This window comes from Elgaria multicarinata, chromosome 16 (assembly GCF_023053635.1).
Source record: "Elgaria multicarinata webbii isolate HBS135686 ecotype San Diego chromosome 16, rElgMul1.1.pri, whole genome shotgun sequence".
Classification (NCBI taxonomy): domain Eukaryota; kingdom Metazoa; phylum Chordata; class Lepidosauria; order Squamata; family Anguidae; genus Elgaria; species Elgaria multicarinata.
This window is the reverse complement of record NC_086186.1, coordinates 21,324,750-21,346,596: the sequence shown is the minus strand read 5'-3', so window position 1 is coordinate 21,346,596 and position 21,847 is coordinate 21,324,750. Positions and strand designations below refer to the sequence as shown.

Here is a 21,847-nt window from a genome sequence, read left to right as displayed (position 1 = left end):
TCCTTGCCTAAGCTGTTCCCCAGGACAGATGATGGATTCCCTGATGGAGTGTGGCAGGCTGTAGCTTAGGGGTAGGTCACCTGCTTGGTATTTAGAAGGTCTGTGGTTCAATCCCTGGAATTTCCAGGTAGGGCTGAGAAAGACCTCTGCCTAACCATGAAAAGCTACTGCCAGCTAGTGTAGAAAATTCTGAGCTAGATGGACCAGTGTTACTAGTTATATAGAAAATGGCATTTTCTATATAACTAATAGCACTGGTCCTTCTAGCTTAGAATTTTCTACACAACAAGCTAGCCATATCTACTGAAATTACTTCTTCTATGCATCAGTCTCTTGAATGATCAGCATTGCTGTCCAATAGCTGCAGCCTCAGAATGTAGGATAATTTTGCTAATCTCACTATTTAAATTATACTCCTCCTGCAATTAGATGTGGCTTCACAATGAATGATGTCACTGGGGAGAGTGAGGGCAATGCTTTGTGCATTAGTCAACAGCCAATCAAGGTCATACAATGAATGGGATGATGTCCTTATTCACTGTACCCAATCAGATTTGGCTCTGTGATGACATCACCAGGGAAAAATAGTTATTTGGAAGTGAGTGAGAATAAGAGGGCCATTGCAAGTTAACATTTTTGCATCACTGCCAAAATAATAGTAATAAAAAGGGACATATTTTTGACATTGCTAATTATATTCCTGAAACAGTTTCTATACCCTGCACTACATTTAAAATGAATTGAAGGTGTATCTCTTGTGTGTAGTAAGGAATTTTCTGATGTTGGCCAAATCATGATGGCCATGGCCATCTTTTCAGTGATGACTTTGACCGGGTCAGCTAAAATAACTCACAACTTTCTGCTGGAGCATCTAACTTTTTCTGTCATGGGAAAATAATTCCATTTTTTTGCAGACTCGTTGATGAACAAAAATCCAACTCATGAACGCGCATCATTAGGTTTTATTTTCCAGCATATGTCCGTGCAAAATGTGCGCGGCTTTCCCCACCCTACTTCCTTTCCTTGACATCAATAATGAATTCAAAGTGATTTAGCAGCCCAAGGGCTCAATTACCTGTACAATGCATTTTGAAAAGATGATAAAATCCCATATGGAAACAGTGACTTGGAAAACCTGATCATAATCTAATACACATTTAATAACCGCAGGCATATTTAAGGCACAGTTATGCACACTGTGAGGAGAACACATGAAAGGGCAGGGATTCGATACCGCAGCTGCTTAGAGAAACAAATCACTGTATGTACTTCTTGGTGATAAAACTGTTATTGATAGATTCTTGCTGCATGCTTGCCAGAGAAGTGCAATGGAGCATCGATTGCCAATTTCTGATTTTCAAAAATAACGGTAAAAGAACTGGGCAAGGCCAGGAGAAGACAACATTGGGTTAGTCTGTACAGGGCTCTCAACCACTGAGGCCACTCTAGTCTAATGCTTCTACGACTGGGTTCTGTGCCTCATCAGTGAACTTAGAATGTTTTAAAAAAAACAGATGCAGAGGAAAGTGAACCTGTCTGATCCATCCATCTCCAGTCACAATATACTTTGGTGCGACCACACTTAGAATTCTGTGTACAGTTCTGGTCACCACACCTAAAAAAAAGATACTAGAGAACTGGAAAAGTGAAACTAAAATGATTAAGGGGCTGGAGCATCTCCCCTATGAGGAAAGGTAACAACAGCTGGGATTGTTTAGACTGGAAAAAAAGGAAGGAGGCTGAGGGGAGACATGATAGAGGTGTACAAAATTATGCATGGTATGGAGAATGTGGACAGGGAGACATTTTTCTCCCTCTCCCATAATACTAGGACCCAATGGTGTCATCTCATGAAGCTGATGTGTGGGAGATTCAGGACAGTTAAAAGGAAGGACTTCTTCACACAGCGCAGAGTTAAATTGTGGAATTCACTACCACAAGATGTAGTGAAAGCCACCAATTTGGATGGCTTTAAAAGGGGGTGGGATAAATTCCTGGAGGAGAAGGCTGTCAATTGCTACTAGCTCTGATGGTTATGCGCTACCTCCAGTATCTGAAGCATTAAGCCTGTGTGCACCAGTTGCTGGGGAGCATGGGTGAGAGGGTGCTGTTGCACCATGCCCTGCTGTGTTGGTCGACAGCTCAGCCTTAGAGGAAGAGCAGACAAACATCTTACCGGTGCCATCGTTCAAACAACAAAGGGCGGAGAAGGAGGCGTTACGCAGATCCAAGCGTATTGCTACTAAACGCCAGATAAACAGGGAACAGCTGTGATTCTGGGCTTGGGTATTTAAGTGACAGTGCGCAGGCCAGGATCTTGTCAGACTTAATCTGGTTTGCCTGAGAAAGCTCTGGACCTTGAAACCTTGGCCTTGTCGTGTTTCTGCTATACCGGTTGGACTATGGACTTCTTGGACTCTGTGACTCTCTCCTGCCCTTTGGAACTCGGACTGGCTTTGTGGACTTTCGTGGCCCTCTCTCCCGGACCCTTTATGACAACTGGATGGATTTATGGACTGGCTTTGACTTCGGCGTAAGCACAGGAAGACTGTTCTGTTTCTTTATGTTTTGAACTGTGTGAGAAATACAAATTAAGTGTTATCTCTTCATTGGGTGTGTTTGCTGGTACCTGGCGGTCTTCCCAGTCTGGGCACACAGACCATGTAGATAAGTTAAAAAGTGGCTGGTTGCAAAGCCGCTTCCTCAGGACAACACGATCGCTTTGGGGTCGCACTGGGGCTGCATGGAAGCATCCTCAGTACGACGTGTTCAAGAGCCCTTAATCTCATCCAGCAGAACTTTTCAGATGTTAAGATTTTTTTTCTGTTTGTATGTCATTGTTTTCCCCCCAGTCTCACCTTGACATCCTGGAGCAGACCAGGAACACAAAGAAAGTCTTCTTCAGGAGGCAGACCTTGTGCCATACGCTAGGAGGAAACCCCTGCCCTCTGCTGACCATCACCGGCATGCCTGGGACAGAAAGCGCCGATGACCTGGAGCAGTTCCGTAAGTCACCAATGCCGTTGGGGCTTATCCCTTGGGGTTTGTCGCCTGCTCCACCTGGAAGCTCACTGGCAGTGACAATGTACAGCTGAACATCATATGCAATGGCTTAAAATGCGTCTGGTACAATCCAGGGCTGAGCTGAAACTCCTCACTCATTTTTCTCTGCTGTCAGGTGGGATAATGCTCCCAGGATTGCTGTGTGCCTGATGGCCATCTTGAAATGTGGTCTGTTTGTTCCATCTAAGTCCTTGAGACAAAGCACTACTCACAGGGAGATGTGCAAGAAATCCCAGAGGATTGTTATTGTTTTGTTTTTGAAAGGGGAGACTTAGGTAATGGTTTGATGCCTTGTGTAGGATCCACATAGGATGGTTGCTTCAGGGACGGATGTGTATTAGTCAACACCTGCTTGTCGGTTAAGGTGCCATTCAAACCTAGGGCATGCTCCAAGAATGCTAATAACAGTGCTGTTGTAAGCGTGCAATCCATTTGATTTATTAGACGAATTGTAAGACAGGGACCCTGCCATGCTGTGTGCTACAAGCCTGCCTCCAGGCAAGGCTGAATAATTGTGTATATTTTTAAATTTCATTTAAGCAGCTTGGTTAATTATTGCTTTTGGGAGATGCACCAGATTTCATTCCCTCGCCCCCTTGATTCCTTGCCTTGCTTTGTTCAACACCTGTGCTTTGTTCCCCTGACTTTGCTTTGACACGTCCCCCAATCTGCAGGGTCCAGGAGGCTGATATAAGGGGGTGGGAGAGGGTTTCTGCAACTATTTCATAGTGGTAAACAGCCAGGCTTTGTGAAAACACAACTGTTTAAAGGCCTCCATCACACAGGTACAAATGGAGGTTCTTTGGGATTTGCCTTCATTGCCGGAGGATACACCATGTGGATATGAGTTGTGATTTGAAGACGGATGTGACCCGGAGCTCTGGAGACCCAGAGCTCTGAAGATCAGCCCTGGAGAAGCATGAAGTAGAGCTGTTTATAGCTCTTCTATTTCATTGTACTCAGTCGGGCTTGAGCCCTTCAGGTCCCCAAGGAACTCTAGCACTCTTCCTAGTGTTATTTCCTTTCAAAATTCACCCCAGAGCAAATCTGCTTTCTTTGAAAACTCTTTCAAAATAGTACACATATATGATGTTGTTTCTGATAGTTTGGTGGATGTTCTTCTTGGCCGTAGATTGATGAGGTATTGTGCTCATCAACTCGTCAACTTAACAGTTTATTAGCATTCAAGAAAGCTATCAAGACTGATCGCTTCCAGCAGGCCTATCCAGTGGAATTTTAGGATGTTTTTAGAATGTTTTTAGGATGTTTTAACAATGTATATTATGTTTTAATTCAGTTATATATATTTTACATTTATGGTGGTTCCCCGCCTTGATCAAAATGGAGAGGCGGGTAAGAAATAATATAATAATTTATTATTATTTATTTATTTATTTTAGGAGCAGTGCCACCTTTGGAGGAGGGGGCCTGTGATTATTAATGGTATAGAAAGCAGTGCATTGTGGCATCAATATTGATGCATACCCCATTTCTGGTGTTGTCAGGGTTCACTGAGGTCTGACTATGGCCAGCCTAAGACATTTTCCTACCTGAGGTGAAGGACAAGATGGCTCTCCCCCTCCCATATTTGACATGGTGAAGCCAACTGGAGTGGCTGTTGAATTTTATGTCGACTTTGGTGATGGAACAGCATTCTGCACTGAGTAGCTTAGAGGTTGCAGGCCAGGCCACATGGCAGATACAGCATTGTCCTCCAGTATGTTACTGCCATGGCCTGCCTCCCAGAATCCACCACCTAACTCTGCCTAGTGGTAGGGCCAGACCCTTAACTGCCCTGGTGGTGGTCTTGCTATTTGCTGTGTTATCTGTACAGCACCATGTACATTGATGGTGCTATATAAATAAATAATAATAATAATAATAATAATAATAATAATAATAATAATAATAACAGTGCTTGTGCTCTACCACCAGATCCACCATATTGAGCCCACCAGTGGTAGCGATGTCTGAGGAATCCATCTGGGAGCTGAAGTTTGCTGAGTTTTCAGCAATTTGGCCCCTGGACTTGGGGGTCATTTTTTCCTCTCTTAAACACCCATTTATACAATCACAATTTGCATAACTTGCATAAGTTTGGGGCATAACTTGCTTAATCTGCACCGATTACACCTGCAACTCAAACCAATTGCGGCCATAAATTTGGGAAACATATACAAATTGCAGTTGAAATTTGCACAAGTGGTGATTTAAGGATTCCCTCTCCTTTCCAGAAAGTTCCTGGATTTCAGGAAAAAGCCTGCGGCTCGGTTTGCAAATGCTGGCTCGACCAGGGCCTCCGGGGAAATCAGATGAGCCCCAGAACTACCAGATATCCTTGTGATCCCTATTTACGGCTCTCCCACATCTAGCACACCAGTGCTTTACAGGTTTCCCAGTGATGTACAATTTGTGTTGCAGGCCCTCTGGCATTGGCTGGTATTCCTCTTTGGCTTCTACAATGATTAGTACTTAGCAGTAATAGAACACGGGAAAGAGAGGAAGAAGGAGCTACCTAGTATTCATCTTCTATGCATGAACCCACAGAGACCTGCATGTTTTATACATCCCAACACCCCAGTCCGTTTCTAATTCTAGAGATATGGATCGGCTATTCAAGCCTCGCGGACCTGCTTATTAAAATGTCACTCTGTCTTCAGAAGAGAGTTAAAAAGAAGAGAGACATCACAGGATTTGTTGAGCCTTGCATTGCCTCTCAAATACTCATGGCCCTAATGCACCGAATTTGAATGGGGCTGGTTTCACCCACCTCCCTGCCAGCACCGCCCACCTCAGCTCCTGTGTCTCATCCACCCCACCCCACCCCACCCCAGCAGATTCATCTTGGGATTTGGAAGCTAAGCAAGGGTCTGCGGTCGGCTCTTGCATTATCAACAGAAATAAAGATTCTGCCCAGGACGACTCTGCTATGACAAGTGTTACACTTTATTATGCATTATGTTCTGGCTGCATCTTACAGCTTAGAAACGGCACCGATGGGAGAAATTAAACTGTCACAGAGTCAGGCACTTAATGCCCAAGTTAAGTAAAGACATTGAAGTGGTTACTGTGGTAGCCGGTGGGGTTTGCAACTAGAGCTCAGCCAAGATGACTCACACTTCTTTTGTGAGAGCTTTTGGTAGTGCTGTTATCGCCCCTCCTATAGTTTGGTTATTATTACTGTTTCCCTGGCACCCGGCAAACAAAATCGGTAATTTGCCTCTCTGCCCACCTACTCTGCCATCCTTCTGGAAGGCTCTCAGGTTGGGCTTGTGGGGAAACGGTGGAAGTGGATGGAGTGTGCAGAAAGTGTGACAGAAGAGGAGCTAGCCATTGTTATATGTGTGTGTTTGAGGCTCACTGGGGAAGCTGGAAGCATCTGATGGCAACCAGATCAAGGCAGGTAAAGCCTCAGCCAGTAAGCAGTCAGGTCACAGTAGGCAAGGCCACGTGTAGCAGAGATAGTGCTTGAGGAATTGCCGGGGGAGGCCTCAAAACGTGTGCTTTGACTCCACCCCCCAATGCCAACAGTGAACTTTAAGGCCCTCTTAATCCTAGAGGGCCTTTAAGGCCATAATCAGCACAGTGGAGGGGGCATGATTTCCACAAGGCCGGGGAAATTGCCTATTTCCCCCATTGCATTAATGGTGGTGGACCTGTGCCTCCTTTGTCCTGCAACCAGTGATGGGCCAAAAATCAATTGGGCATGTCTGTCAGGGCCTGGGAGGGACAGACATGCGCAAGGGGGGGGGGTTGCTGCTCCTGGGTGGATTTTCATCCCATTGCTAGTCAGTGTCAGGGCCGGCCTAGTAGCTAGATTTATTAGGAAATAGTTTGAGAATCTCAGATGTCTCTGCAAGCTTATCTCTGTAAGAAGTTCCCCTGGGATCTAGCTCTCTCTCACTCCCTGTTGTGGCCTTAAAGCTGCTGGTTCTCTGTGAACTTCAGTGTTTGGAAAGGAGGGGGCCACTCTTGGAAGCTGTCACTCAGATTGTAGCATCATTGTAGTGGGTTGTGCCATCCCACCCTGTTGGCACATGGGCATGGTTTACAGGTCAGAGGCCCTGTCTGTCAAGTGGCTTTGAATAGGCCTTAAATGCTGGTGCAAAGCCGAAAATAGCTTTGCTAGGTTTCAGCTCTCAATGCCTGACCTCCCTCCTGCTTTGATTTCCATTTCTGATTGGGACTTTGAAAGCAGTTTGCACATGGATGCTTTGCTATTTGGACTTTAAATATCTAAGAACTGTGCCATGAAAAGTACTGTGAGGCTTTTCATAGAGTTAGACTCGTATTTGCTGTGGAGTGTGTGTGTGTGTGTGTGTGTGTGTGTGTGTGGCCTGGACTCAGGTGGCAAGACAGCTTCCCCAGAGCTAACGTTACATGCAGGTGAGTTCCTGGGCCTGAGATGTTACCTTCCCTGTAGTCATGGTAACCAGGGTCAGCTCAGTTGTGGCAGGCTGAGATTGGCTGGTGTGTGACCGATCTTCACTGCCTGGCTCTGGTGGCTCAGAGCATACCCTTCCCTGGGATTTTGTTTTAGGCTAAGGCCATCTCCCTTGAGGTGTCAGTAAATGTGGCATCTGGAGAAGCCCAAATCGGATAGTGGCTAACCCTACCTGCCCCTCGCCCCAGTGATTGCCTTAAGGATCATATCAGAAAAGGAGCCTAAAGCTTTCTAACCATCCTTCAGCTTTAAGTGTGCTTTGGAGACTGTAACCATTAAGCCTGTTACCGTGTGATTTACTCAATAAAAGAAGTCTCACTGATGTGAGCGTCTCATGTCAGTACGAGTGAATGCCAGAGGGAACAGGCATGAACACGACAGTCAGACTAGGCAGAGATAGTTTGGTCAAAGTAGGCAGGTTGAAGCAAAACATCCCATGTCAAGGCACAATAAAACAGGACCTTGGTTAGCTCCAAGTTGGCTTTGCTGGTTGGGACTCTTTCCTTCTAGGTTCATAGAGGGATGGCGTCTTAGCAGGAAGGTAAATGCCATTAAAGCTCTATGTAGGTTGACAAGATCCATAATATGGCAAGCTCCACCCCTCCTGGAGCAGCTGACTGGACTTAAAGGGCCCTGACCTGATTTTGTGGGGCTCAGAAGATGGAGGTTCTGCTGAGGACTCATCCTCTGAGTCAGAGTAAGATGGCCGGGCTGCCTCCTCTAGCCAGAAAGCCCATAAATAAAGCACTGGCTGCCCTATCCATGAGGAAGTAGTCTGCCTTCATCAGAATCCTCCACTGCACATGGGAAGGTCTGAGGGCCAGGGGTCATGGTGCCTAGTGGTTGCCTCATCAGGACAGTGTCCCCTGAATCTGATTATATGTGTGTGTGTGGCTGGGGGGATGAGAAAAGGTGTTCTTATTTCTCTGCTTCTTTTCTCTATTGTGTTGTATGAAGGTATGCATGTTTGCAGGGTGTGTGTGTGTGTATGAATGCACAACCACTGTAAAATTGGTAAATGTGTTGTAAAATATCATACGTCTGTATAATTCCATTACTGAATACCATATTATGTGACTTGGCATCTAAGTCTGTGGCTTGCCTCCTTTTTTTTTTTTTTTTGAGTGTGCAGCTCTGCATGTGTTTTTGAGTTGTTGTTGCATTGCATTTATATCCTGCCTTTTTTCCTCCAAGGAACCCAAGGCGGCGTACATAATCCTCCTCCTCTCCATTTTATCCTCACAACAACAACCCTGTGAGGTAGGCTGGACTGAGAGTCTGACTGGCCTAAAGCCACCCAGTGGGTTTCCATGGCCAAGAGGGAACTAGAACCCAGATCTCCCGACTCCCAGTCCAACACTTTAGCCACTACACCACACTGGATTCATTGGTTGTCCTTGGGACATATCCCAGCCTCCATATTCCATATTTGTTAATGTTTTCTAGAATGCCTCCCAAATGTCCAACCCCTTAACAATTTGCTGCATGTATCCGTGTCACACACCTGAGTTGATGACTAGCCTGTCTATAGCTGTACTCACCTATCTGAGGTATCTGAAGATTATTTCCTGCCTTCTGACTATGGTACAGCTGTAGACTGGATGTGGTAGGTGGCTTAGTTGTGGCCTGATTCAATGTGTAGATGGTAGCAGTGGGAAATGGGAAATATATATAACAGCATCCACAAACATGTTCTACTGCATGGAGCAAGGGCTGAGATACCCCAGAGGATGTCATGATGACATAGAGGTGAAGGACTCAGGGTTTATAGATTGGCAAGGTGAATGTGAAGAATCTGGTAGTTTTCCAGGGAAAATCACTTAGCAAGCTGCCACTGTTGGTTGAGATATATGTTGCACCATGACCTGCTTTGTTGGTCCCTGGCCGATGGCTGGTGGGCCACTGTGTGAACAGAGTGCTGGACTAGATGGACCCTTGGTCTGATCCAGCAGGGCTCTTCGTGTGTGTGTGTGTGTGTGTGTGTGTGTGTGTGTGTGTGTGTGTATATATATATATGTTTCCTTTAAATAAATACTTTCTCCCTCCCACCTCCCAATTAAGAACAGTGAAGAAGAACTGAGGATGTGGAACAGCAAGGAATGGCTACTTCTGCAGAGTATTGTGAACTAATGATCGTGTGGGAAAAAAAATGTACACAGTTTAATTAAGCACATTGATTAAATCAATACATTTCAAACAGCTTAGCGCTCCGATCAGCTTAATCTCATTAAATGTAATTCGGGCCTCGATAATTGATTAATAATGCATTATGGTTTATGAATTATTGACTCCCGAGTTATTATAACTGTGCCATCTCCCCGCATGACAGACGCTGCTGCATGTTAATTACGAAGAGCTGACGTTCTCTTCCCCCCTTCTTTTCAATAACTTTTCGAAAGAAGAGATGACGTATCTGATAATGAAACAGGAACTTAATTAGATTAGAGCCCCGTCTGAGTTGCCCTGCTCTCAAGGGACATGTGCCTGCTCAGGCTGGGCTCAGGAGCCGAGGGAATATAGGGTACATACTGGCCCATGTGTGGCTTACACACCACAAGTGGTCCAGGAAGCTTTGGTTTGTGGTACTAGCAGGAGGTCTCGTGGGCCTGTCTGTGACTACAACTCCCATTAGCCCCAGCCAGCATAGCCAATGTGGATTGATGATGGGAGCTGCAGTCCAAGAACATCTGCAGCCCGTCTACACTTGTCTAGATGAAATGTAACAAGTTGGCAGAGATGACGTCAGCAGTCACGTGATGCTGTTGTTGTTACATTTCTTCTGACTTTTAAAACCGTTCCACTTTCTGTTAAAATCGTTTTAAAACTAACAATGTGCCCCAACCTTTCGTTGTATTCAATGCTGTCTTTCAAAGTCATGTCTCGTGACCATGGTCTTTGCTTCCTGATTAGGACAAGTGAGGGCTTTTCTAGGGGAGGGAGAGCTGGCACAACGCGACGAGGGGAAGGGGGAGGGGGAGGGAGGGCGGTGAAAGAGGGGACAGAGGCTTAATTTTTTAAAAAAACCACTTATCTTTCGGGGTGCACGTGGCCCCTTTAAGACGCTGCAGGGCTTCCTTTGTCCCTACGCGTCGCCCCGCCTCCCTGCCGGCTTATCCCGGCAGGTCTAGCTCAGAGTCACCGGAAGAAGGAGGTTTACTTCAGAGCCGGTATGAGCATAATGAAGAACGTTCTAAAGAAGAGTGTGCCGGGGTAAAACGATAAAAGAAAAGGTATTTCGATTGACTGGGCTCAAGTTGCATTTTGTAACGTAGCAAGGGAGGACGCAACAATGCACTTAAACAACGGTGTAATGAATAGTGTAGATCCTGCCCACGAGGGCCATAAGGGGCCCACTCTGACATAGTCCTCATCTAGCACACTACAGGAAAAAGATCCAGCCCTATCTGCCTTGGGAAGGTTTTGTTTCTAGTATACTGAGCAGGGGAGTAAGTCACAAGGGAGATCTCAACCAGGAACATCTTGATTGATAGCTACACCAGTTGCCTACTGACAAACCAGTAACAAACCAATATCTGCTACCTCCAGTAGTCGAGGCAGTAAGCCTATGTGCACTGGTTGCTGGGGAACATGGGTGGGAGGATGCTGTCGCACTCGTGTCTTGCTTGTGAGTTCCTGTTCAATAGCTGGTTGGCTACTGTGTGAGCAGAATGCTGGACTAGATGGATCCTTGGAGTGATCCAGCAGAACTCTTTTTATGTCCTTAATAATCACCCGCAGCAGACAAACCATCATCATGGCAGGTCAAATGCCCATTGAAACACTTTCTTCATCCTCTGGGAGGAGGCCAATTGAGAGGGGGCTAAGGAAGGAGTTATAAAAGCTAGACACAGCCTCTTTTCATAAGACACATCTGTTATAATCCAACTTGTGCAGGCCCAGATCTTGAGATGGTTTCCCAAATATAACCTGGGAACAACTGACCAACACAATTTGGTCTAATGGGATGTACGCACACACTCCCAAATCATGTTGATGCCCGGGAGAAAATGTCTTGCTCAAGATTTCCCCCTGGATTGGTCGTTTTGAGGCAGTAAGCCTGTGTGCACCAGTTGCTGGGGAACATGGGTGGGAGGGTGCTGTTGTACCATGTCCTGCTTTGTTGGTCCCTGGACTAGATGGACCCTTGGTCTGATCCAGCATCAAGGCACTTCTTACTTTCTTATGAATTCTCTGCTTACAGTCTGAAGTGGAATAATCCAGCAGTTTAACGCTGTCCTCCACGCTTTGTGTGAATGAGGCCTGGGTGACCTTTCTAGACATAAACAGAGCAGGCATTTCACTTGCAACAATTGGGGAGATGTTGCCATGGGCACAGGGGAAAAGAAAAAATGGTGTGTTGAGCAGGGCAGCCATGCTGCCAGTCCTTAAGGTTATTCTGAACACTACGACCCAAATATGTGCAGGTTTATGTGGAAGTAAACCTCACTGTGTTTAACGGGGCTTTCTCCCAGGTGAGTGTGCAAAGGATTGCAGATTTACTCTGCTGCATCAAAAACTAGGGGTGCAAGGGAACTGATTCTTTCCCCACAGGGCTAGCTGCACACCCTTCACAAAGTTATAGAAAGAGACAGCTGGTTTACTTGACCACACACCAGCCCTAGGAAGAAAATAGCCAGAATGCAAATCCAGTGGTTCTGCATTCCTCGTTGTTCATGGAGTTGGACTCACTTTCATGCTTTTCAGAGTGGGTGGGAATTAATCTGTTTTCCCAGCCAGAAAGGCCTTCGAATGCCCTCCACATGCTGTGCTTCCAATCACCAATGTTTGTCTGGTGCAGCGATGAAATATGGTACTCAGGAGGCAGTGAACTCCTTCTTCTCCCCTTCTAAATGGCAAAAGAAAGCCTTGAGCGGTTAGTGGGCTTCTTGATATCCAGCTCCAACTGTGACATGGAGGAAAAAAAAACATATTTCACTGAACACTGTATTTCCCCAGGTTCGGTAGTAAATTCCAGTCACTCTCCCCACGCTGGAGGGGCATACTTGAAAAGGTCAAACACTGTAGCGTTTAAATGAGCTGGCCAAGCCTTGGAGCTGAGCTAAAGCGACTCTTCCTGTGCCAAAAGGCAGCCCTATCAAAGGAGGGTATCATTTTAGTTCGGGGATGCTTGCCTGAGTGGGATAATATCTGGAGATGAAATGCAATACACCAAACTTCCCCAGCCTGCTGCCCTCCAGATGTTTTGGACTACAACTCCCATCAGCATTTTCCAGTATGGTCAGTGATCAAGGATGGTGGGAGGTGTAGTCCAAAATACCTGGAAGGCAGCAGGTTGAGGGAAGGCTGCAGGAATCTTCAACGAAGGGAAACTGGAGTTCTCATCCAAGGACTTTCCCAGTTTATGGTTTTTAGTGACTTGTGAGGCAGTGATCCATTGGAGGGTGTAAATGTGACTATGAAGATGAGCTGTAGTTGATTGGCTGTGGAAATGTCAATCATAGATGATTTTAAGCTAGCTTCCTTCCTTTCTTTCTCCTGCCCCTTGCTTCCTCCATCTCCCCATTCTTGGGAACCCCATTCTGTCTCTGTTTCTCCAAAGTAGCTGTGTTTCCCTCTTGTCTACGCCTACGTTCATTTTTGATCCTTGGCTTCCTGACCTGTTAAACATGCCATTCTTGATTTCAAATAGGAAAAAAGTGACGTTTAGGGTTGGTGTGATGGCTGCTGGTGTCACAAAGGTCCTGTTTTCCCCATTATGAGCTGGGATATATGACAGTATTTCCTCAAAAGATTTCCTGGTAGATGGGGTATTGGGGTGGGGTGGGGGGAGAGGGCTTTGCCAGATAAAAAGTTGCATATTTCCCCAATATAGGAAGTTACTTTCCCCTCCCTTTCAGCTTTTAAATATTAGCTTTCTCACCAGCAAGGTCATCCAGGGGGAGCAGTGAGACAGAGAGAAAGACAGAACAGGTCCTTAATAGGAATCATAGAATCATAGACTAGTAGAGTTGGAAGGGGTCTATAAGGCTGTTGAATCCAACCCCATGTTCAATGCAGGAATTCACCTTAAAGCATCGCTGACAGATGGCTGTCCAGCTGCCTCTTGAAGGCCTCTAGTGTGGGAGAGCCCATGACCTCCCTAGGCAATTGGTTCCATTGTCGTACTTGGGTTGTGTAGTGGGGGGCGGGGTTTGGATATGTAACCTGCATCTAGGAGAGTTTCTGGTTGAAATCTCATCTCAGCTGTCAAACTCACTTTATTAAACCTTTTCTTGGACAAGCCACTGTTCTACCAGTCCTGGGACTCTATCTACAACATGGAAATGACAATACCGGTCTCACATTACAGGGCTGTTATGAGAATGGAAACTCTCTTAGTTTTCCTTGGGATTCCTCAGACATTTTGCTCAAGTACAAACCTCAGAATTCATTTTGTGTATGATTTTAGCCAGAATTCAGTGTGAATGCTAAAACTTCAATGGATATAGTTGTTGTCTGCTTTTTCTTTTTCTTTTTGGTCTGGAACTTTATTTTTCTCAGCAGCAATCTTCATGCTGCTTATCCCCAGAGTAGCCTCAAAAGCTTCTATCTTATAGTGAGTGTGTTATGCCTATTTTCATTCTAGTCACAATACAGTGCTTCTCACCTGGATAACAGGCTGGATATTCATCATTTGCCACGTCATTATTATATTCCTATTGTATTCTTGAACACACGTACACACGCACACACTAGAAAGACAGAAAGAAAAAGGTATAATGGCTCAGGCATTGTTCCCTAATAACTGAATGAGAGCTTGTTTTGTTCCCTAATTGCTATTACACAAGTTCTCCTCCCCCACCCACCTAATCTTTCATGAAACAAAATATTCATGTTAGGCTTAGAAGGGTGTGAATGTTAATGGTGCCAATTATCCTGTTCAAACTTTGGGAAAGCATCTCGCTTTACAAATATATAACTATGGCTACTACCCAGTGCAAAGTAATTCAGATAATTCAAGACATTGTTCTAGTTCAAGTTCTAGTTCAAGTTGTAGTTCCAGTTCCTGTCCCTATTTCTAGTTCCTGTTCCTGGAGGTCTTTATATGCTGCTGCTTTGTAGCCAATACTCTCAAAACCCTGCAGCATCACTGCTGTGAAACGGAAACAATAAATATAGATGGCAGGAGGGAGCACGGGCTACCTGGCCAGAAAAACCACAGTGCTGACAGCCATTTGGCTCATCAAGCCCACCCCCTGCCCTGCATTCCCAACGACGAGACCACATCACACTAGTCCTTTTCCAGCTTCATTGGCTGCCAGTCCAGGTCCAGGCCCAATTCAAAGTGCTGGTATTAATGTTTAAAGCCCTAAATGGCTTGGGGCCAGGCTATCTGAAGGAACGCCTCCTCCCATATGTACCTGCCCGGACCCTAAGGTCATCCTCAGGAATCCTTCTCCATGAGCCCCTGCAAAGGAAGTGAGGCAGGTGGCTACCAGGAGGAGGGCCTTCTCTGCTGTGGCACCCCAGCTGTGGAATGAGCTCCCTAAGGAGGTTCTCTTGGCACCTACATTATATTCTTTTAGACGCTAGGTGAAGACCTTTTTATTCTCCCAATATTTTACCAGTCTATAAATTAATTTTAACTTTGCTGTTTTAAAATTGTATTTTAAATTTGTATTTTTTGCATTGCTGCTGTTTTTATCCTGGTTGTGCTTTGATATTGTATTTTATATTATGGTTTTATACTATTGTTTTGTTTTGAATTGTCTTAAATTTGTTAACCGCCCAGAGAGCTTTGGCTATTGGGCGGTATAGAACTGCAATAAATAAATACATAAATTAATAAAAAATGATTACCCTAGACTTGGATCTGTCCCTAGCAGTGCCCTCTGTCTTAACCCAAACTGAGGCCACCACTGACAGATGGAGAAACAACGGCCGTAGCTAGACCTAAGGTTTATCCCAGGATCATCCCGGGTTCGTCCCTGCCTGAGCGCTGGATGCCCTGAGCTAAAGCGACTCTTCCTGTGCCAAAAGGCAGCCCTATCAAAGGAGGGTATCATTTTAGTTCGGGGATGCCTGCCTGAGTGGGATAATATCTGGAGATGAAATGCAATACACCAAACTTCCCCAGCCTGCTACCCTCCAGATGTTTTGGACTACAACTCCCATCAGCATTTTTCAGTATGGTCAGTGATCAAGGATGGTGGGAGGTGTAGTCCAAAATACCTGGAAGGCAGCAGGTTGAGGGAAGGCTGCAGGAATCTTCAACGAAGGGAAACTGGAGTTCTCATCCAATCTGGCACTTAGATGAACAGGTTTGACCCCAGGACAATCCTGGGATAAACCGTAGGTCTAGCTACGGCCAACGTGGCAACCTCAGAGCAACTAAAAAAAAAAAAAGCATGGTAAAACCACACCAGGAAAAAGTGCAGTTTTGAGAGTAAAAGCCCCATGAGGCTGTGAGTTGTGGCTGGCTACATCGTACAGGTAGCACAGTGCCACTGAACAGCAATGACGGGGTAAATAGGGCATATAGACCCTCCCCTTTCCTGTTCCTGTTCTAGGTGTTGCTGTTTTGCTGTTGTTGCTGACGTTGTTGTTGTCAGCGCAATTACCATTTTCTAAGCTGTACAAACATTACGAAAACAGCACACTCCCTCACTGCGGGCTTACAATTTAATAGACATGATACAAAAGCGGGGGGAATAATACAAGGAGGGAAGAGAAAAACAAGCCAATTCAGGCATTAATTCTTCATTTTTCTTCATTGTAATCCTTTGTACTATATTTTGAGCAGTCGTATATTTTGTTGTTTACGTGATATACTGCTATCTCTCGGTATAGGGCAGCTTCCTATGTCCCTGTTGTACGAGGGACAAGATTAGGCAGAAACTTCTCATGAATTAGCTGTGGAATGTAGAGATCTGTCAGTTAGGAAAACTGAGGGTCTCTGAATTGCACCTTGAAGCTTGTTTCGACTCGTGTCCATATCAGACTGTTAACTTTGTGGGCTTCCCCTCCCAATGGCAATTAAGGCATATTTTATTTATATTTTCCAAATATACACATCAATTGTGCAATGTTTATTTTATTTATTTATTTATTTATTTGTTTGTTTATTTATTACATTTCTATACCGCCCAATAGCCAGAGCTCTCTGGGCGGTTTACAAACATTTAAACCATTCAGAGTATAAAACAACAGTATAAAACCATAGTATAAATTACAATATAAAAGCTCAACCAGATAAAAACAGCAGCAATGCAATATTACAACTTTAAAACACCAAGTTAAAATTTATTTATAAACTGTTAAAATGCTGGGAGAATAAAAAAGGTCTTCACCTGGCGTCTAAAAGCATATAATGTAGGTGCCAGGCGAACTTCTCTGGGGAGCTCATTCCACAGCCAGGGTGCCACAGCAGAGAATGTTGAAATGTATGCATTCTTATCCCTCTGATTAAGGCCTGGGCCAGGTACCCTTCTATGTCCTGGACCCCTTGAGCAATTCTTAAGGATCTCTTGGCCTCATTAAGAGTCCCACCACCCTTCTTTCCCCTTCCCCTTCCCAATAACATGGGGTTTCGGCTGTAGACATGGGGTGATTGGCACATGAAACACTCTAGGTTTAACATAGCACTTTACTATCATATATAAAGAGAACAAATAACAATTAAAGGTATTTAGAGCTGAGTGACACGAAAGGTATTAAAAGGAAATAAAAGTTAAAAAGCACCAAGTGTTTTTACCCAAAGCTGCACCTAGACTTCTTCAGTCTGCTTCTTTCTGCTCCTTCGTCATGTTCTGGTCTTTTCTGGCACTCCCACTCTTTCATACCCTCTTTTCCCCAAATGGAAAGTACTGTTCCAACTTTGAAGAACTGAACTGAACTGGGAAAATGAAACTACTGCTTTCAGGGATACCCTCTCCCAACAGGAAAACCCCAGGCCTCTAAGCCTGACTTTATTACCTTGCCTCTCTAGGCCTCAAACCTTCAAAGCATGCTTGTGTACATTTTTTAATGTGCATGTTTCAAATGTACACATATTGTCAAACTCTTTCTTTCATTTGGTCCGTGAATCACATCACAAGTTCAGAAAAAGTTGGACTTCATCTGCGGATTAGGTTCAAGTCAGCAATCTGGTAAAAAACAATAATAATGAACTGAAACGAACTTCTCATACACTCCTATTGGTATTATTGGGTTAGAATGACACATGAATAGCTTTTTTCAGAAGTAATTGTTGGGACGGTGTAGGATGTTATATTGCTGCTTTGCCATGGGAGCGATGGGATTTGAGGTCAGAAGATTTCGAGCTTCCCAAACAAAATGCTTACATCTGTAGTTTGTCTTATCTGGATTCTTTGCTTCTCTTTTTGTTCTATTCAATCCTTCCCCCATTCTTAAATTTATGTTAATGAACTCTACATAATTGGATCAAGTCTCAGAACCGACAGGGCTCGTTCTGGATCTTAACTCCATTTTCCAGTGACAGCACTTTCTCAGTAACACTTTGCAAAATGATATCTATCAAATCACTAGCGCATTTAGAATTTAATTTGCTCTATCAGTTGCAATTGTCATGCTACTTAGTTGTGGGAGAAAAAAAATGTAATTTCCTTGATACTTCATAATTCTTTTTATAAGTCTTTGTCTCCCACCCACTCCCTCTCTCCTCCTCCTCCTCCTCCTCCTCCGAATTTCTTTAACCAGCTGTTTGGAAAGGGTAGCCAAGATAATAAGGATCCTGCATTAACTTTTTAAATGTAGGCAACTGGTAATTGAAAAAGCCAGTTCCTAAAACTGGGTCACACCCAACCTTCTGTGGCACTTAATGTTCAGTCACGCTTTAATGTGGTGAAGAAACAGAATGGGGCTATGCTGATTTATTTATTACATTTCCATACCGTGCCCCATTGCCGAAGCTCTCTGGGCAGTTTACAAAAGTTAAAAACAGTAAACATTAAAAAGTATACAAAATTTAAAAGCCATCAGAAACATAAAAACAACAGTATCCATTTAAAAACAACAGTTCTGGGGAAGACAGAAGAGGGTGGAGAGTAGAGGGAATTACTTTGGTTGGAATGGATCTAGGAAATTACTAGTTTCGTGCTCATCCCAAACTTCAATTTACTATGAGGCTGAACTTGTTTGCATTATTTCTCAATGGAACACCCAAATAACACTGGAAAGACCCAATGTGGTATAGTGGTTTGAGTGTTGTACTGAGACTCAGGATCTAGCCCCCACTTGGCTATGGAAGAACACTGGGTGACTTATAGCCACTCACTGACTCTGGAGCTGGAGCGTGTTCAGAGGAGGGCAACCAGGATGACCAGGGGTCTGGAAACAAAGCCCTATGAAGAGAGACTGAAAGAACTGGGCATGTTTAGCCTGGAGAAGAGAAGATTGAGGGGAAACATGATAGCACTCTTCAAATACTTAAAAGGTTGTCAAACAGAATAGAGCCAGGATCTCTTCTTGATCCTCCCAGAGTGCAGGACACAGAATAAAGGGCTCAAGTTAAAGGAAGCCAGATTCCAGCTGGACATCAAGAAAAACTTCCTGACTGTTAGAGCAGTGCGACAATGGAATCAGTTACCTAGGGAGGTTGTGGGCTCTCCCACACTAGAGGCCTTCAAGAGGCAGCTGGACAACCATCTGTCAGGGATGCTTTAGGGTGGATTCCTGCATTGAGCAGGGGGTTGGACTCGATGGCCTTGTAGGCCCCTTCCAACTCTGCTATTCTATGATTCTATGATTCAGCCTAGCCTACTTCACCAAGTTGTTGTGAAGACAACATTAGGGATGGATGAACCACCCTGAGCCTGCCCCTTGTGCCTGGCGAGCAGTACATGGCCGTCCAACCCTTCAGCGAGCTGCCATTTTGTATAAAAATGGTGGCTCATTGTTTTATTTAAAAGGCCTCTTATCTAAGATTACAGGCATGAATGGTTGGTCCATGTAAGAATAAATAATGTAAGAAGAAATAATCATTAAAAAAAAAACCAAATTCCCACCTCAACTATCATTTCAAGTTCCCTCCAACTCCCCCCTTAACTTAATTTAATGCCCCTTACTCCAAATGTTCTCCCCTCCTCCAGATACAAATCCCAAACACAGTTCATTTCAACATGAAAAAACAATTTGAAAGTCAAGGGAAAGAATATGGTACAAAATAAAACAACATGCCCTACTGAACTCTACTGTCACATTTATTTATCAGTTGCATTTATATACCACCCCACAACCAAAACTCTCTGGGTGGTTTACAAAAGTTAAAAACAGTAAACGTTAAAACAAATATACAAAGTTTAAAAACATAAAAAGCATAAAAAACACAGTATCCTTATAAAAACAGACATTTAAACCCAGACCCAGATTTAGTCACACTTAGAGTAGACCCATTGAAATCAATGGGGCTTAGATTTGTCATGGCTAACTTAAGTTCCAATTTATTTCTATGGGTCTCCTCTAAGTATGACTAAATCTGGATCCAAGCCATAGCCGAGTATTTAAATAAAAGAAAAACCAACATGTTTAAGGTACAGATAATTTTAACTCATTGTTTGTCAGAATTATATCCTTAAACAAACACAGAGAATGTTAAACATAATCACCAGTATGTACAGTGAATAGTAATGCCAATTGCTGGATGTGTTTCAGTGTTACAGGCTGCTTCAGTAGCATAAATGTTGCAAACAGAGGATTAGCTATTCCAGAGTGTGATAGGACAATTCAGGCTTGCCCAGATCAAGAGTTGTGTTCTTAAAGAATACAACATCACAACTATTCCATAAGCGAATCTTACTTGCAATACCCACTTCAATAATAATAAAAAATACTACGGGCTGGGGTGCGTATAGTAACTCTATCAATATAAACACTTCTAGTGTAAGAGACCTACAAAATAGGACCAGGCCAATTAGTTGTCAAAATTATGACAGAAATACAGGTGCAATTGTGCAAATCGATACACATACTGTCAGAATTTCAAAAGAACTGTATCAGTTATTAGGGCTGTGCACAGTCCTGAATCAGCTCAGAGGCTGACTCAGAAGTTCCAAATTGGCCCCGATTCAGTTTGGTATTGGTGTCCCCCTGGAAAAGCCAAGCACATGCCTGACTGGGCATCCTTAAGACTCCCTTCCCTGAACACAGTGAGCTGCTGCCCCTCACCCAGCCATGGGACATACCCACCCTATCTGCTTGCACCAGCAAGCCACCCAGAGTTCAGGGGAGCCTCCATCTTTAAGGAAGATGACAGATCTGGCCTGCCATAGATCTACTGTTATAAACTATGGTGGCTGGAAAAGGCTATTTCTGGGAATTGAAGATGGCTGGCTCACTGGTGCAAGTGGAAGGATTAGGTAAATTCTGCTTGTATGCATGGGGCAGTGGCTCGCTATCAGGCTGAGGTGGTGTGAATTGCTTTGGATGATTCGGGCCGATGCAGCCCGATTTGGTCCTGACCCAGTTTCGGGGCTTGAGACCGAGGCGGTGGACACACCTATCAGTTATGCTGGTTATTTAACACAACTTTGACAGTTATATCTAATCTCTAAGAACAACCATAACAGTTATTTCTACAGTATTTGTTTATTTATTACATTTTTATACCGCCCAATAGCTGAAGCTCTGGATACCCTGGAGTATCTTTGTTTTGACCAGATGTGGTCTTCCTCAGATATTCCTATAGAACTCACAAGTTTATAACATTTTACAATTACTGATAATGTTGCAGAAAACAACACATCCTGAATAGGAATTTTTTAAGACTGTTGTACTGGTCTTGATAGAGGCAAAATAGCCTTCTTTATTAGTTGGTTGAAGGTGAGGTAGTCCCTGAATTTTGCAGCTCAACTATCCCAAAATTTAGAGATACTTTCCACACCAGTCACCGAACACCCACAACTGGCACAGCAGTGTTAATTTGTAGGTCTCTTACTCGAGGAGTGTTTATATTAATATCATTATTGGGAACCTTGTCCTTTTTGTTTTGCATATATTAAATCACCATGTGTTTCTTTAGATAAACAAATCTATTATAGGAAATACTCTGCTCTCCAAATTCTCTAAATCTGGACAAAATGGGTCTAATTCAAATTCCAAATCATTAAGAGCAAGTTTGTAAACATGAATGCATGAAGTTCCAACAATCTATATACATATGACATATGTATTAAGTTTAAATATCTGTACAGACAATGCAGTACCCCTGAAAATATCTCCTTCTGGCCATCAATCATGTTGGTCTTTTAACCAGTAGATACACTCAAGGGGGGAGAAATTATGTGGCGTGTTTGCATGACTGTGTCCTCTTCCTTTGCCAGTAAGAGGTTTGCAGGCACTGGGCTGATTCTGCCTATGCAGGTTGGTCATTAGGTCTTCTTA

General features: G+C 44.0%; 1 protein-coding gene across 1 annotated transcript in view; it reads left to right on the top strand.

Moving 5' to 3' along the window:
• The window catches only part of AGBL1 (AGBL carboxypeptidase 1), a 521,226-nt gene that overhangs the window by 156,922 nt on the left and 342,457 nt on the right, over positions 1-21,847 (top strand). The window contains exon 17 of the mRNA XM_063142173.1: positions 2,853-3,006. Coding sequence (XP_062998243.1) covers positions 2,853-3,006 — 154 coding nt within the window. The remainder of the gene's footprint in view (positions 1-2,852; positions 3,007-21,847) is intronic.